At 57.4% G+C, this 16080-nt stretch overlaps 1 protein-coding gene across 3 annotated transcripts in view; it reads left to right on the top strand.

Moving 5' to 3' along the window:
• CRTC1 (CREB regulated transcription coactivator 1) overlaps positions 1 to 16080 on the top strand; it is a 73107-nt gene that overhangs the window by 35335 nt on the left and 21692 nt on the right. Inside the window, exons 2-7 of one of the 3 annotated variants that reach the window (XM_034997625.1) lie at positions 7988 to 8104; positions 9333 to 9380; positions 10934 to 11071; positions 12059 to 12120; positions 13859 to 13953; positions 15060 to 15110. In XM_034997625.1, the coding sequence (XP_034853516.1) occupies positions 7988 to 8104; positions 9333 to 9380; positions 10934 to 11071; positions 12059 to 12120; positions 13859 to 13953; positions 15060 to 15110 (511 nt within the window). The remainder of the gene's footprint in view (positions 1 to 7987; positions 8105 to 9332; positions 9381 to 10933; positions 11072 to 12058; positions 12121 to 13858; positions 13954 to 15059; positions 15111 to 16080) is intronic. The other 2 variants (XM_034997626.1, XM_034997627.1) reach the window with 2 other exon arrangements.

Genomic DNA, 16080 nt, shown 5'->3' with positions numbered 1-16080 from the left:
CAACAGCCGCCACCAGCAAGGGAAACAAAACGTGCTCACAGAGGACCCTCTGATTCAGCCAGGGTTGGGAATTTGGCAGCGGCAGCAGAGCCTGATTAAAGGCATTCCGAGGCGGGCTCGGTGTTTGTGTATCTGGTTCTGTATTTACACTTTGGGAACGAGTGAGGAGGCAGCTGGGGAGTGTCTCAGTCGGCCAGGGGGCCGGGGGCAGGGGTGACTCAGCCTGGAATCCACGCTCGGCCACACGCCTGTGACGCTTTCATTCATTCCCTCATTCATTCAGTATTCCGTCCCGCGCTACTCCAGCGTACCAGCACGCTTCCGCGGGGTCAGCCGGGCACTCCTCCCTGCAGAGCCCTCTGGGGCCCGCCAGCCAGGTGGGGCTGGGGCAGCAACGAACTTAAGAATTAACTCACAGTGTACCAAAGACCGAACTCTAAGATCTCAATCTCGAAAGCTCCTGGAAGGAAGCGTAAGTGTGAATCATCCTGGACTTAGATGAGGTGATGGGTTTTTATTTTTTTAATTTTTTTAAAGATTTTATTTATTTATTTGTCAGAGAAAGAGCACACACAAGCAGGGGAAGCAGCAGGCAGAGGGAGAAGCAGGCTCCCTGCTGAGAAGGAAGCCCGATGCGGGGCTCGATCCCAGGACCATGACCTGAGCCGAAGGCAGACGCTCAACCGACTGAGCCACCCAGGCGCCCCGGAGGTGATGGGTTTTTAGATATGACAGTAAAACAATAAACAACAGGGGCACCTGGGTGGCTCAGTTGGTTAAGCGTCCAGCTCTTGATCTCAGCTCCGGTCTTGGTCTCAGGGTCGTGAGTTTGAGCCCTGCATTGGGCTCCACGCTGGGCAATTCATTCCCTCATTTACTCTTAGCCATTTACCCAGAGATTTGAAGACAGGGACTCAGTTACCGGTACTTGCCTGTTCAGTCGTAGTAGCATTAGTTACAATGGCCAAAGGGTGGAGACAACCCAATGTTCATCAGCAGCCGAATTGGTAAACAAAATGTGGTCCATCCCTATAATGGAATATTACTCAGCCACAGAAAGGAGCGAGTCCCTGGGATGCCTGGGTGGCTCAGTGGATTAAGCGTCTGCCTTCTGCTCAGGTCATGATCCCAGGGTCCTGGGATCAAGTCCCACATTGGGCTCCTTCCTCGGCGGGGAGCCTGCTTCTCCTCTGCCTGCCGCTCCCCCTGCTTGTGCGTGCTCTCTCTCTCTCGTACAAGTAAAATAAAATAAAATCTTTAGGGGCGCCTGGGTGGCTCAGTCGTTAAGCGTCTGCTTTCGGCTCAGGTCATGATCCCAGGGTCCTGAGATCAAGCCCCGCGTCGGGCTCCCTGCTCAGCGGGAAGCCTGCTTCTCCCTCTCCCACTCCCTCTGCTTGTGTTCCCTCTCTCGCTGTGTCTCTGTCAAATAAATAAAAAATAAATAAATAAAATAAAATCTTTAAAATAAAAAAAGAGCGAATCCCTGACACATGCTATAACACGGATAAACCTTAAAAACATGGTGCTGAGTGAGGAGTGCCTGGCTGGCTCCGTCGGTAGAACATGTGAGTCTTGATCTTGGGGTTGTGAGTTCAAGCCCCACATTGGGCGTGGAGATTACTTTTTAAAAAACAAAGAACCAAAAAAGTCATTGTGCTGAGTGGAAGAAGCCAGTCATAAAAGACCACATGTTATGTGATTCCATTTAGGGTGAAACGTCCGGAACAGGCAAATCCATCAGACCAAAGGCAGGGTGGTGGTTGCCAGGGGGAGGGGGATGGAGAGTGACTGTGGGGATGGGGTCTCCTTTTGGGGTGATGGAAATATTCTGGACCTGGATGGAGGTGATGGTTGTATATAACGTGGCATATGTACTGTATGCTACTGAATTGTACATGCGAAAAGGGTTCATTTTATGTTATGTGACTCTTACTTCGATGAATAAGTTGAGAAAGACCGAAAAAGCAGTCACGGACCTTCCTGGTGGGGCACGTGTGCGTGCACAGCTGTCTCCCCCAGAGCCCCAGGTTTCCGATCCTTTCCAGAGAGTATTCACTCTCTACCTTCCCTCTCATGGGTGGTTCTTTGCCTCTCTGTACTTGGGCAGCTGGCCATTCTCCCTTGGGCCTCATTTTACCTGAGGAGGTGAGGGGGGCAGGTAGTCCTGTGTGGTTGCGGGAGAAAAATTGTCCCTGCCTGGGACTCTGAGTGCATCCTACACTCACATGTTCATCCAGACAAAGGTTCCGCCTGTGGATGCCAAACCACTCCATTGTGCCAGGGTCCTTGTGGGGCTGACAGTCTGGTGAGAGGAGATGGACCTTAGTCAGGTGGGTTTGGACAGTGAGCTGTGGAGGAGACGATCCTGTGGAGGTGATGGGCACAGTGTTGGGCTGACCCAGTGGAGGAAGTGGTGCCAGTGCGAGCACCCCGAGGCAGCGACCTGCTCTGGTGGTGGAGAGTAGAGGGCCAGACCATGCAGGCCTTTTTTGGTGTTGGGGGGGGCGGTATTCGGGTCCACTTGGAGCGCAGAGCTCCTCCCTGGCCCTCTGCAGCCCGGCCCCCATGGCTGCCTTGGCTTTGCAGAGGACAGAGCTCAGCCTTCAGCAGGTCTGCTCCCCCTAATCTCATTAGAAGGCCAGCCAGTTGCCACGACGATTGCTGGGAGGGGTGGGGGGTGGGGGGGAGCCAAGGCCAGCTTCATCTATAGAGTGAGGACTGGGAGGAGCTGGCAGGTAGGGGTGTCGCTGCATCCTGTGTGGGGTCCTGGAGGACGGGGGGCTGCCTGGAGAACTATGTGTCTTTGTCGCGCCAGGCCTTTCCAGGGCCGCCGGCCCCCATTCCCCAGCCTTGTGGCTTCCCCTCTGCCTGGCTGGTGGATACTGCCAGGGTGGAAGGGGGGAGGGGGTGTGTCCAGCAGGCCAGCAGAGGGTGTGGGCATGGACAAAGGTGGGGGATGTGTACTGTTCTGGGGGAAGGGAGGCAGTCCAGGCATGGGCTGTGTCAAGAAGTGGGGGTGGCCTCCCTGGAAACAAGGGTCTTCGGGCTGAGGCAGGACCCCAAGTGGCTTTTTACGGAGAGACTGTGTTGGGTCCCACCTTGACGGAGTCAGTGTGGTGGACTTGTCATCGGATCGGTGCCCTGACTGGAGGCTCCCAGAGGAACTGGTGTGCTCTCATCCACGATGCCACGTGGTCTCCGACACTGTGGCGCCAGCTGCCTGCTGGTCTGCAGGGTCATGTGGGGGTCAGGTTCCAGAAGTGAAGTCCGTGCCCTGCTCGGCCACTTCTAAGCTGGGTGACCTTGGGCAGTTCCCTTGCCTGGCCAGTCTTGCTTTTCCCATCTGGAAAGTGGTGTGTGCTGGTGCTCCCCTCAGAGGGCCTCTCTTGGGTTGACTGGTATCCCCCCAAAACCTGTGTCCATGTGTTTACCCCAGAACCTGGGAATGTGACTTTATTGGCAGGAGGGTCTTTGCAAACGTAATTAAGGGGCTCAAGATGAGATCATTCTTGATTAGGGTGGGCCCTGAGTCCAGTGACAGGTATTATAAGAGAAAGTAGAGGGAGAATGGAGGCACACGCAGGGAAAGGCCATGAGGGATGGAGGCGGAGGCTGAAGGGATGTGGCCACAAGCCCAGGAGCCCTGGAGCTGCCAGGAGCTGCCAGGAGCTGGGACAGACTCTCCCTCAGACCGTCAAGAAGGAACCAACCCAGCCCACACCTTCATTGTGTACTTCTGTCTCCTGAACCATGAGAGAGTCAATTCTTACTGTTTTAAGCCACCCTGTTTGTGGTCTTTTGTTACGGTAGCCCTGGGACACTGAAGGGAGGACTACTGTGGTAGCGTAAATGTGCTGGGAAGGGCTCTGTGCCCATGGCGGGGGCTCAGGGACACCGGGGGTGCCATCTGTAATGCTTGGCATGGGGAAACATTGAGCGCAGGGTGGCCAAGGTCTGCGCTGAGCTTCGTGGCCGTCGATCGTGGATGGCGTCAACCCTGAGATACCTCTGTCCCCTAGGGCCTGATGCTGCTTGCTTAATCGGTTCAAATCTCAGAGCAAGAGGGTTTGAGAGGCATGGACTGGGAATATTGTTCTGGAAAGATCCGAGGCTGCAGCAGGCTGGTGGGAGGTAAGGCAGACAGGTGGTAGTACTTACTGGGGGTCCAGCATGACCACGCACGGTCCTGGCGCCAGACACAGTGTGACCAGCAGACCGTGAGTCTTGGGTCCCCGCCTTCTGGCGGGGACCAGATAGGAATGGTGGACAGGGTCCTGGAGCAAGGGTGTTTCCAGTGCAGCAAACCTGATGAGGCACACTGGAGGCTTCACACAAGTGGGTCTGGATCGGCCAGGCGTGCCGCACCACCGCCACTTTCCTAATTTTGCCCCAGTAAGGCAGGAGGGTGGCTTTAGGGGAAGCTGGCTGAGGGGTGTTGGGGAACAGTGTACCATCTTTGCAGTTTTTCTGTAAATCTGAAACTTCTGTGATGAAAACTTTATTAAAAACAATACAAACCAAGCTAGAGGCTGATGTGATAGTGACTTGGAGGGGCTACTCCTTGGGTGGGGTGTCAAGGAGGCCCCTGTGGGATGGGCATGGAAGGGGGGCTGTCACAGGCCAAGGCCCTGGAGGTGCATAAAGTCAGGGTGCTTTGGGGCCAAGGAGTGGGGAGAGTGGAAGATAGGGAGGTTATGGCAAAAGCATGGGTAATGGGGCACCCACCCACCCTCAGCCCAGGCCCTCTGAATCTGGAGAGGGGTCCACTGTCATAGTTGGGAGGCCGGGACTCCTACTCCAGGATATCCGACCACAGGCCACAAGCAAGGGGGCGCCCTGAGAGATGCAGGTCTCCTATTTGAGCGTGTGGCCTCCAGCACCTGATGGCCTTGTCTGGGCCTCTCTGCACTGCCCTTTCCAACAGCCATGAGGATGGGATGGGGGTGGGGGGAGGCATCCAAGCCCTGTTTTGACCTTGAGCCTCTAATTGTGTTGGAGGCCTTCAGAAAGGCGCTTGTGTGGTCTCCAGATGGGCCTGTCACCTGGCTTGTGAAAGTTGGCCCTTGAGAGCAGGAATAGCGGTGTTCATTCATTAACTCACTCACGTGTTCATACACGTATTTGTTCCATGAGCAGATGATGCTGAGTGACAGCCCTGGCTTGGATGCTGGGTTTGCGGAGCTCTGTTGGCGAGGCTAGGGACAAGTGCCATCATGGGGGGCACAGAGTGAGGACTGCTGGGTGGAAGGATGCACGAGGGGCTGTGACTTGGCAATAGGAAGAGGCTTGAGTTTCAACATTCAGCAGCTCATCAGGTTCTGCCTGGTGGTGTCACTCTGCTGTCCTTTCTTCCCGTGGGCCCTCTGAGCAGCAGGTTCTTGGGCAGGGCCACACTTCTCACCTCGGTACCCTGCTCCTGGGGGTTCCTGACAAGACCTTGGATGGCAGTCAGCTCCTGCAAAGTTAGGGGGTCCCCAAGACCATACTGAGATCAGCGGGTCACTTGAGAGACACAGGACTCACTGGAAGCTGTTATGCTCACAGTTAGGGTTTATGACAAGCGAAAGGACACAGGTTACAGTCAGCAAAGGGAAGGGGTGTCTGGGGTGGAGACACCCAGGGTGTTCCGTGCATGGAACTTCTGGGTGTCCCCTGTCTGTGGAGTCTTGTGGACAGCTTTCCCTTTTCCTGGCACCAGCGTGTGACAACATGCATGGTGTACTACCGTCCAGGGATGCTCCCTGAGCCTCGGTGTCCAGGGTTTTTACTGGTGCTCACTCACACGGACCCGGCTGACTGCCACACGGGTGATCTCCGTCTCTAGCCCCTGCAGGGGGCGAGCTGATTCCACGTGGCCTAAGACCCCTACCCTAAATCACACCCTTGGCATAGACCACCCAGTGTGGCCCAAGATCCCAGGCAGACAAAGATAGTCTTGTCAGGCAGAGTATTCAGAGGGCTTCCACCTCTTGGGAGCTGGGGACAAAGGCCAGACTTCTCTAGGCCAGGTGGACACTTTCCTGTGCTGCCAGTATGCAACCAGGGACAGGCACAGGGTCCCCCAAAAGAAGTGCAGGGCCCCACACACCTTCCACTGCAAACCTAGAGGCTGTCCTCCGAAGCCTGACAGTCCTGTAGCAAAGTGGGGAGGTGGACGGGAGGCCGTTGCTAGAAAGAAAGGCTCAGACAGAGGTGGGGCCTGGGAGGGTTGGTGTCGCGGCAGTGTGCGAGCCTGAGCATCTTCTCAGTCCCCAGTCCTGTAGATCGTCCCCAACACCAGGCTCTTTCTGGCCTGGAACATGGCGGCTTTGTGGAGTGCTTGGACAGGATGCTCGGGCTCCCTGAGCTGACAGTTCAGCCTGTGGTGTAAGCACTTTCTGTGTCACATGGCAGGCATTCCCACCTACTCCTGGACAAATGGGAGGGGGAAACCGAGGCCACGAAGTGGGGGGCCACATGGTTCTTGAGAGTTGGATGCAATGCAGGCTTCTGCCACAAGGAAGCCTGTGGGTGTCTTGGGTCTGAGGTGACTTGTGCCCAGGCAGGGGTGGGGGCCCCACCCTGCTTGGTCTCCCCCTTCCCCTGGCCGGAGGCTGGCCTGTTTCATCTCGCATGACTGTAGGGTGGGAGGGACACAGTGGGGTGTTCCCAGTGAGGTCTCCAGCCATTGGAGACAGATCCTGGGCGGGCCCCACAGACCCCAAGAACCACCTGGGAAGGATGGAACAAGGTCAGTCTCCCTCCTGACTCCACCACAGTCGCAGGACACAGCTGTTTACCTGGGTGAGGTGCTCTGCTGGGCGGGCAGCCAGTTCCTGAGCCTACTTCCCCCTCCAGGATCCAAGGCCCCCCAGGAAGCAGGGGCCGGCGTGGGAGAGCGGGGCGGCGCGGGCAGCCAGCTCGCGGAGCGCTGCCAGGAGCTGTTTGTGAGGGAACGTGAGCTGGCCTTGTTGTGTACACAGTGTCGACCCTAGCAACCGCCCCAGCCCGGGCCAGAGCGGACGCCCATCCTCCCTGAATGCCCGGCCACCACCCCTCGGACACGACGCCTGCCTCCAAAGGGGAGTGGGACAGGCGTCGTGGACCTTCAGCCCTGAGGGCCACGAGTGGCGCTGACCATGCCAGGGACATCTGCTGTTGTTCCCAGGAAAGTGGAATCAGTTATTCAAGGGAGAGGAGGCCAGGTCCCAGCCTCACCTCGAGGCAGCCTTGGCCAGTCAGGGAGCTGGGCTCCTTGGGTCTGAGGTGTGGCCCAGTGGGACAAGTCCCCATGTGCGTGACGACGGGTGGAGGTCTGTGCAGGCATTCGGCCATCCCGGATGAAGGCCCTCCACTGGGCCCAGCTCCAGGGAGGCCAGCAAGAGAGGCAGAGGGAGGCTGGGGGCTTGGGCAGGCCCCCTTAGCACTCAGACAGGGTCTGGCCAACCCACTTGCCCTGTGTGTGCTGCCGGAGGGATCACACATCTTGCACTTTGAAAGTCAGCACTGTGCTTCTCAGACGGCCCCTCTGCTTCAGGCCATTGGAAAGATAGTTTCTCCTGTGTCCGGGCGACCATTCACAGCCTCTGGCCTGTGCCCCGGGAACGCAGTCTTTGGCTGTGATAAGAAATGGCTCCCCTGGGTGGGTGAGGGGCCTCCTCCACGGGCTCTAGGCTCTACGTCTGCCCGGTACTCTGTTGCTCATTCACAAACCATGCAGGTGAACCAGCAAGGCTCCCCCAGGTTCACGGAGGCAGTTCCCCACAGGGCCCGCTGCCCTGCTTAGGGAGAGCTGCCTGGGGCACCTTGGCTTTCTGATTCTGCTGTTTTGGGTGGAGAGACACCTGGCTCCTTTGAGTATCTGAGTCACAGGGTCCCATATCCTCCGTAACTGGTGCCCTTGACCCCATCGCTTGGTTCCTTTCTGGGAGCCCCCCGGGGCGGCACTCTTCATGATGTGCTGGGGAAGTTGTCGGGCCTGCACTGCAGCTGCTGGCTTCTCTTGCAGCTCCAGCTCCAGAAGTCTCAGTACCTGCAGCTGGGCCCAAGCCGTGGCCAGTACTACGGTGGGTCCCTGCCCAACGTGAACCAGATCGGGAGTGGCACCGTGGATCTGCCCTTCCAGGTGAGCCCCCGCCCCCCCCCCCAACAGCCTCCCACCTGGTGCACGTCATATCCGGGCCCCACCCTGGCCACAGAGTGAGCAAGCGTGTGTGTTGGCCACTGCAGATAGCTGGGGTCACCAGATAATTGCGGCAGCCCGCCTCCCCCCGCCCCCACCTACTCTTTTCCTGTCCCTGGGAAGGCTTGGCCAGGCCTTGCCTGGATCCCCCTGCTTGTCCCCTGTCAGCAGAGCCCACAGTGAGGCTGTGGTCTGGCCAAGAGCATTTCGGCAGCCGCTACACCTGTTGGCCGGCTGTGCGGCATTGGGAACCGCTCGGGGCCTCTGGGGCTTGGCTCCATCCTGCCTCACTAATCCGCAAGCCCAGCAATTCTCAGAAGGAGGCCCTGTGGCCTGACCCCACTTGTCTGCAAACGTTTCTTGGCAGAGACGCACACAACGCGGCTCCCGCAGGCCACACAGCCGCCATGCACGTCCTTATCATAAATAATGAGAGATAAGGCCCACCGCCTGGGTGCCGGGCTGGCCTCTTACCCCAGGCTGTGCCCTGACCCTGGTCTACAGGTGGAAGCAGGGGTGAGGTGGGCCTGGGAGTGGAACCGGGTGCTGGGGCCGCCCCCAGCTTGTCTGGCCTCTGTAGGGACAGGTCCACCAGACGGCCACACACCCTCCCCCTTTCTGGGACAGGGCCTCAGAAACAACCACGTCTGTCCATGTGTTGACAGGCCAGGTGGAGCCGGGCCCGTCCTGCATGGAGTTCAGTCCCCCACCCACCCGAGTCCCTCCTCAGCTCCTCCTCCTCCCACACTACTGCTGGGATGCAGGAGGGCACTGGCCCGGGGTCCCCTAGGCTGGCTCAGGGTCCGCCTGGCTCAGCTCCGCGGCCCCTGGGTTCCTTGGGGCACGGCCCTCCTCAGATGGCCTCTTTGCTGGAGCAGACACATGGGCCTGTTGCGCCAATCCTGAATGTGCTCCAGGACCCTGGCCTCTTTGTCAAGGCCCATCCTGGCTTGAGTTGTCTCCCCTCCTCCTGCCTCTCCCCTTCCTCTGTTTCCCCTACCCCCTTCCCCCTCAAAGGGAGCGTCTCTCTGGGCAGCCCCCCGGTATGGCCCTGGCTAGGGCTGGCGTAGAGCCTCCTCGGGCCAAGGGTATCCTGGGACCTGTTGGGCATCCCGCTGGGGGGCCGGATGAGGCAGGAGTGTCTCAAAGTATCGGTTCTTTGCATTTTCAGCCCAGCGGATATCTGGGGGAGGCCCTGGCAGCGGCTCCTGTCTCTCTGGTAAATGAGCCCCTGGGCTGAGGCCTCGGCGTCCCTGGCACGTGCGCGGGTGCTGGGTATCCCTGCGTGGTCGCCCTAGTGGCCTGGCGGGAAGTGTCCTGTCTGCCAAACGGAAGTGGATCCACTCTGCACCTCCCCCTGCCCTGTGTGGGGAAGTGTGTCTAGTTGCGTCAAGAGGCCCCCGCCTGGGGGATCCGAGCATGGGCATCAATGCTGCATGGTTCGTTCCTGTGACACATGCACATGTATGTGTGTGTGGATCCCAGGTACAGCCTGGTGAACCGGGCTGTGGCCGGGCCCGAGCTTCTCTCTGCCTCTGGCTCTGCTTCAGCTGCCTTGGTTCCCCCCACCCCCACCCCCCGGCCTTCTAAGCATCTCTGGGAGGAGATGAACAGCCCCTGCCCTCCGGTGTTTGTGCCTGGATGGTAAGGTTCCCACCTTCCCTCAGTCACTGAAGTCTCCAGGCCCAAGGCCTTTTGGAGGCAAAAGTGCAGAAAGACCCAAGCTGGCAGGATTCTGTCTGGGCCAGAGAGAAACAGGGGGCCCCAGACTCCAGGGAGATCGGTCAGCCCTGAACACTGGCCCAGGCGTTCAGACGGGTAGGGAAGAGCAGTGATTCCAGCCAGTGGCAGTCTTCCGGAAGGAAATTGCTTTTGCCTGGCTGCCCAGAGAAGACAGAAGGGCCCAAGGGCCAGATGGTGGGGCGGGGGGACTGGCTGCCTCCAGAGCTGGCTAAGGTTGCCAGTCTCGCCCCAGTCAGATGGCGAGGGGCCCCATGGCACCAGGGCAGGCAGGGAGCAGGCTCCCAGGGGCCCCAGGGGCATGGAGCTGGGAGAGGGAGCAAGGTCTGGCTGGAGGCCTCGTGCCAGCCCCAGGTGCTGGAAGGAAGCCCCTTCCAGCCAAGCCGTGGGCCAGGGCTCCGGAAAGCGCTTGCACTTGGCTCCAGTGGTGAAGGGATGAGGTGGTGGGGGAGGGCGTGGGGGGCTCATCTCAATCAAGCCCGGCCAGGGCTCAATAAGGAGCCTCTGGGGAGCCAGCACTTGGCCAGGTGGGCCCCTTGACGTCCTCGGCTGGAAGCCCTGGGGGCTGTCTTTTGGCAGGCCCCTCCAGGGATGACGTGGGTGGGGAGAGGAGGCCAGCCAGGCCCAGGGAGAGAAGGCGGAGGCCTGTTTGCACCTGGCGAGGCTGGGGGGCGCTTGGGCCGTCTGCACCCCTGGCACCCCAGCCGGCACCGGGCCCCGAGCTTGTGCTGCGCTGCCTGGCCCGTGCATGCCAGCCGCACTGCACGCCTGCCGCCCGGCACCCAGGATCCCCAGCTCGCCCCTACCCTGGCAGTGCTCAGAGGCTGGGGGGCCCTGGCTGCAGGAGGAAGCCCGTCTGGGCTGCAGAGTGGGGACAAAGGGTGTCTCAGGAGTGGGTGGGGTGGGCCCTGAGGTCAGATCCTGGGGGCAGAGCTGCATTGGATCTCAGGCCACGGCTGATAACTGTCTGGGTTTCTCTCTCTTTTCTGGTCTCCTTCTTCCCCCCCCCCCACCCCCCCCCCCCCCGCCCAGACACCCTTCCAGTCCTCGGGCCTGGACACCAGCCGAACCACCCGGCACCACGGGCTGGTGGACAGAGTATACCGAGAGCGTGGCCGGCTGGGCTCCCCACATCGCCGGCCCTTGTCAGTGGACAAACACGGACGGCAGATATCTTTTACCCGGAGGACGGAGGGGGGCTGTTGGTGACTGCAGGACCCGGAGTCTAGGTGACTGAGCTGCCAGCTCTGGAGCTGGAATAGGGGTTGCCCCAGCCCTCCAGCACTCCCGGGCCAGCACTGAGGGAGGGCACAGCTGCAGGGCAACCCTGGCAGAGGCAGTGTGGCTAGCCGAAGAGCCTTATGCTAGGGCAGGGGCACACGGGGACAGAGGCCCCGGGCTGCTGGAGCATGCAGCCTGCGGGGAGGGTTGGGGAAGGTAAGGTCGGACCCACACCGTGTTGGACGCCTGGCGGCAGTGGAACCCAGAAAGGCTGTGAGCAGGGTGTCCACGTGTTGGGGCCATGCAGAGGGCAGCCCAGCCCAGGCAGCCGGGCCGAGGGGGGTCTGAGCCAGATCCAGACAGATCCAAGGGAGGCTCCATCTGAAGACACAGAATTCTCCTCTGCACCTTGGCCAAGCAGAGATCGTCGGGAGTTTCTCCCCCGCCCCTAAGACTTGGCCGCCTCTTGGTGCTTGGCCAGCCAGCCCCCCCCATCACCAGAGTCTGAGTGGCTGCTCTTGGGACCCCCCCAGCATTCGAGAACAGAGAAGCCTGTTATTTCCCACTTCTCATTCCCATGGCTGGGGCAGCCCGACCAGCTGGGCCCCTCAGGCTCCGGGAGCCGCCCTGTCGGCCTAGAATTAAGAGTCAAGACCCATGTCAGCTGAACGAGACTCCCCACTGCCCCCCACGGGCCCCAGTTTCACAGCCGAGGCCCCTCTTGGAAGGGGCGCAGCCCGCACGTGTGCTTGCAGGGGGTGAGTGCTGAGTGCTAGGTGGACAGGCCGAACCCCGGGGGCTGCTTGCAGCCAGGCAGGAAAGGCCCCCGCCCTGCGGCCCCAGCTGTTTGCAGGCTCCCAGCAGCCTGGCCACAAGGTTCCTGGGGCTCGGGGTGGGGCCTGAGCCAACAGTGCTGTCCCCTTAACTCACACTCAAGCGGACAGCTGCCCGTACGGTACCGTGTACCTCTCGCCGCCCGCGGACACCAGCTGGAGAAGGTCAGTGACCCAGAACCGGCCCTCAGCCCTCTTGCTGGAAACAAAAACAAACTTACATCATGCTTGTGCTTGGAAAACTAATATGCAGTCACTTTAAAATGACAAAACTAAGAAGTATCCAGAAGTTTCTAGAAATCATCTCTAGCCATGTAACGCCAAGGTCATAGCTTTGGAGTCTTCCAGGGATTTTTTTTTTCTCCTTCCATGCCTTTTTTTTTTCTTCTTTTATAGACCGAGTTGGGTTTAGGTTGGATATTCAGTATTGTAACTTGTTTTTTTTCATTTAATGCTATATTATGAATGGTTTCTCACATTGCTGAACAGTCACAGAAGATGTAATTATAAAAGTATTATACATTTATTACCAGAAGATCAGGAATACACAAGTGTACCTGGAAGAGGAAGAAAAAATCAATAATGCCATCATCTACAGAGGTCTAGAATAACAATGTAGTTGATACTAATACCTACAGCAAATAACAGGATGGTTGCGCACCAGTGTGAATATACTTATACCACGGAAATGTATACTTAAAAATGGTTAAAACGGTAAACTTTATGTTACATCTGTTTTGCCATACATAAAAAAATATAGGTGACTTCACCAAAGACCGAAAGTAAGTTGTAAAAAAAAACCCCATAAATATGAAATATAATATATGTCATGTAATGTATCATTCAATAATGTAATTAAGCTCCTACTGAGCATGTATTATATATCAGGCCCAATTTCAACCATCATATTCATTAACTGATATAAAATGTACAGAGTGTTGTGGAGTAGGGGCTTTTATTCTCCACATTTTAGCTATAAGGAAAATGAGCACAGAGAGGTCAGAAGACTTGCTCAGGGACGCACATCCGATGTGGGGGCCGGGATCCGGACCAGCTTCTCACTGCTCCTATGGCCCCAGGGTCAGAGACTCAGCTGACCCAATCCCTTGTAACCTGCTCATCTCCTTCAACTAAGTTTCCTCCCTGTCACTCTCAGTGGCTAGGATGTCCCTTTTGGATTCATGCTGCTCTTACTTTCATCCCCAGATTGCCAGCCATATGGCTTGGACCTGCCCAGCTCCCCTGGGTGCCCACAGTTTCCTGGGTACCCCAGGGGCTCTTCTGGGGACCATCCCTCCAGGCACCTGCAGCTGGGAGTACATTGAGTTACTCCATCCCTGGTGCAGAAGGCAGAGCTCCTGGCAGTTTTCAAGGGGCTGCATTCTTTCTGGGTCGTTCTTCTAGCCTCCTATTACTGCCTCTCCTTTTTGCTCATTACACCTGGTTTGCAGCTGAGCACCCTGGGGTGGCATGGTTGCCCATTGGTGTTTGTCACCAGAAGGGGATCCAGTGATGGGCTGGGACTTGTACTCCCAAGGCTGGGCCACCGTGGGACCGTGGGGCCATCTCTCCAGAGAGTTTCCGCAGGAAGGCACCATCCTTTCCCCCAAAGCTGAGAAGCCCACGGACAGGGTGGGAGTGGGGAGGGGCTGGCTAGGAGTGGAGGGACATCTCTGCTACAGCAGCTTTTTGTCTTCAGCGGGCTTTGCAGATGAAACTCATGGTCACTCCGGTGGTTCTTTTGAGAACAGTGGCCTTGGGGTTTTATGCAGGTCTAACAGCTCGCAAGTATGACCCACTATTCCCACCCTGTCCCATTGAGCATCTCCTGGATAGAGTGGGGCCAGGACTATCCCATCGTCCCCGCTGGGGCCTAGGTTCACTGTCTCTCTCCTCTCCTCAGGACCAATTCTGACTCTGCCCTGCACCAGAGCACAATGACACCCACCCAACCAGAGCCCTTCACAGGCGGGTCCCAGGATGCACACCAGAAAAGAGGTACTGGCAGGGCACGTGAGCTTCTTTCCTTGGGTCACACGAGTCCAGTGGGTGGCCCCTGTGCTCCCAGAGTTCACAAGCTCATAGGTGGACAGACCTGCAAAGGAAGAGTCAGTGGGTGCTGTGGGACAAGGGGAGAGGCTTGAACATGTTCAGAAATGGTGCTGCTTGAGTTTTTTGTTTTTTTTTTTTCTTTTTAAAGATTTTATTCATTTTCTTGTCAGAGAGAGCACAAGCAGGGGGAGCGGCAGGCAGAACAGGTAGAGGGAGAAGCAGACTCCCCTGCCAAGCAAGGAGCCTGATGTGGGACTCAGTCCCAGGACCCCAGGATCATGACCTGAGCCGAAGGCAGACGCTTAACTGACTGAGCCACCCAGGCGTCCCTTGAGTTGGGTTTTGAAGAGTGCATAGGAGTTTTCTGGGCAGAGAAAACCGCCCCTGCAAAGACACATTGGCTTCCATTCATGGATCCAGGGCATGGCCACACAGTATGCGGGCCTTGCCGGTTCTTACAGTTGTAGGGGGCAGCCAGCCCAAACAAAAGGAGGCATTTATCAGCTCATGACCAAGCAGTCTAGAGCTAGATGTTCAGCTTTAGGTGTGGCTCAATTCAGGGCTTCACGCTGGACCGTTTCCTGGCTCTGCAGCTCAGAACCCTCATGGTTCACAGTCCCTGGACCCATTCTGCCTACTGTGGGTGGAAATGGGGCCAGTTCTTTCCCACCTCTTTCCTAATCTCCTCTCTGACTCGGCTCTGCATGCACCCCTGCAGTAGCTAGGGCAGATCTGTGCCCAGGCCCCCAGCCTCTCCCCAGAGCTGGGCACAGGGGCAGTGTCCCTAGGCCCTTGTGGGAGGGTAGATGCCATCTTAAAAACTGGGGCAGCATCACCCAGAAAGGGGAGCACAGTGCTGTGAGGCTGTGGGAAACCCCACCCAGGCTTGATCTGCCCAGAGACGCAGAAACCAGAGAATTCATCACATACAGTTAAGGTCTGAACACTTACAGGTTTTTGGGTAGCATTGCACTGTGTGAACATGTAAACATACCAGGGAGATTCTGCTGGTAGAATAAGGATTATCAACCAGAACTTCACCCCTTGGGCAGGGGCTGTGCACATGCCATCTTCCCGGGATCCCTGCTCATCAGACAGTGAAGGTAAGATTGCAGAAGGAACTGTCTCCATAATAAAAGTGAGGATTCCAAATGCTCCGGGGGTGAAGAGGACACAGGGCACCTGGTGCTTCCCTCCTGTTCCCAATATTGGGAACCATTCTGAGGGGGCTGTCTCCTTGGTGGGTTCCCCAGGAAAGTGGGACTTTCAAGGTAGGCTTTCCAAGGCAAGCGTCATTATCCCTCGGGACTCTGTGACCATGGAAGGGAGCTGCAACCCAGGGTCCCTTGGCAGCTCAGAGTCCAGTTGTCCTCAGGGTGGAGAGAGGGGAGACCTGCCACCTGCCCCTATTTCTCTAGGAGGGACCCAAGCAGTGACAGGGTGGGGGGTTAGCCTGGCTGCCCTCCCACCCACCACAGCTGGTCTCTGGGTTTTAAGAAGTTGTTGTTGACCATCTGTGTTCAGTATGGCTCTATTGCAAGTGAAAGACTGAACCTTCAAGACGCATGAAGAAACCGGGTCTCATAAAGATAATGTTTAATCTCACCTTAACCAAAAGGTCCAAAGAAAGGGGCCTTCAGGCACAGCTTGTTCCAGGGCCTTGAAGGATGTCCGTCCAGTCCCTCAGACCTTCCCTCCCTTCCTCTCCTCCTGTGGGGCTGGCTGGCATTGCAACTAATTCGTAAGCCACAGCTGCAATGAGTAGATCAACCAACCCCTGGCTGACATTGAGCATCATGGGCTAGGAGGCAGATGACCACAAGGTGGCAGGTGGGGCAAGGAGGCCGGGAGAATTTCTTTGCTGACCTCCAAGGCCTGAGTCGGTCCCATGGGAGGCCGAATTAATACATGTCCTCAGCTCCAGAGCTCCTGTTTTCATTTCTTTTTAAGTCACAGGGTCTCTGGCTTATTTATTTATTTATTTTTAGATTTACCTATTTATTTGAGAGAGAGAGCATGCTCATGCTTAAGCATGGGGAGGGGCAGAAGGAGAGGGAGAAAGAGAATCCCAGG

This window comes from Mirounga leonina, unplaced genomic scaffold, assembly GCF_011800145.1.
Source record: "Mirounga leonina isolate KUSES-001 unplaced genomic scaffold, KU_Mleo_1.0 Mir_94, whole genome shotgun sequence".
In the NCBI taxonomy this organism is placed as follows: domain Eukaryota; kingdom Metazoa; phylum Chordata; class Mammalia; order Carnivora; family Phocidae; genus Mirounga; species Mirounga leonina.
Note: the sequence above shows the minus strand (reverse complement) of the source record. Positions and strands in the feature narration are given on the sequence as shown.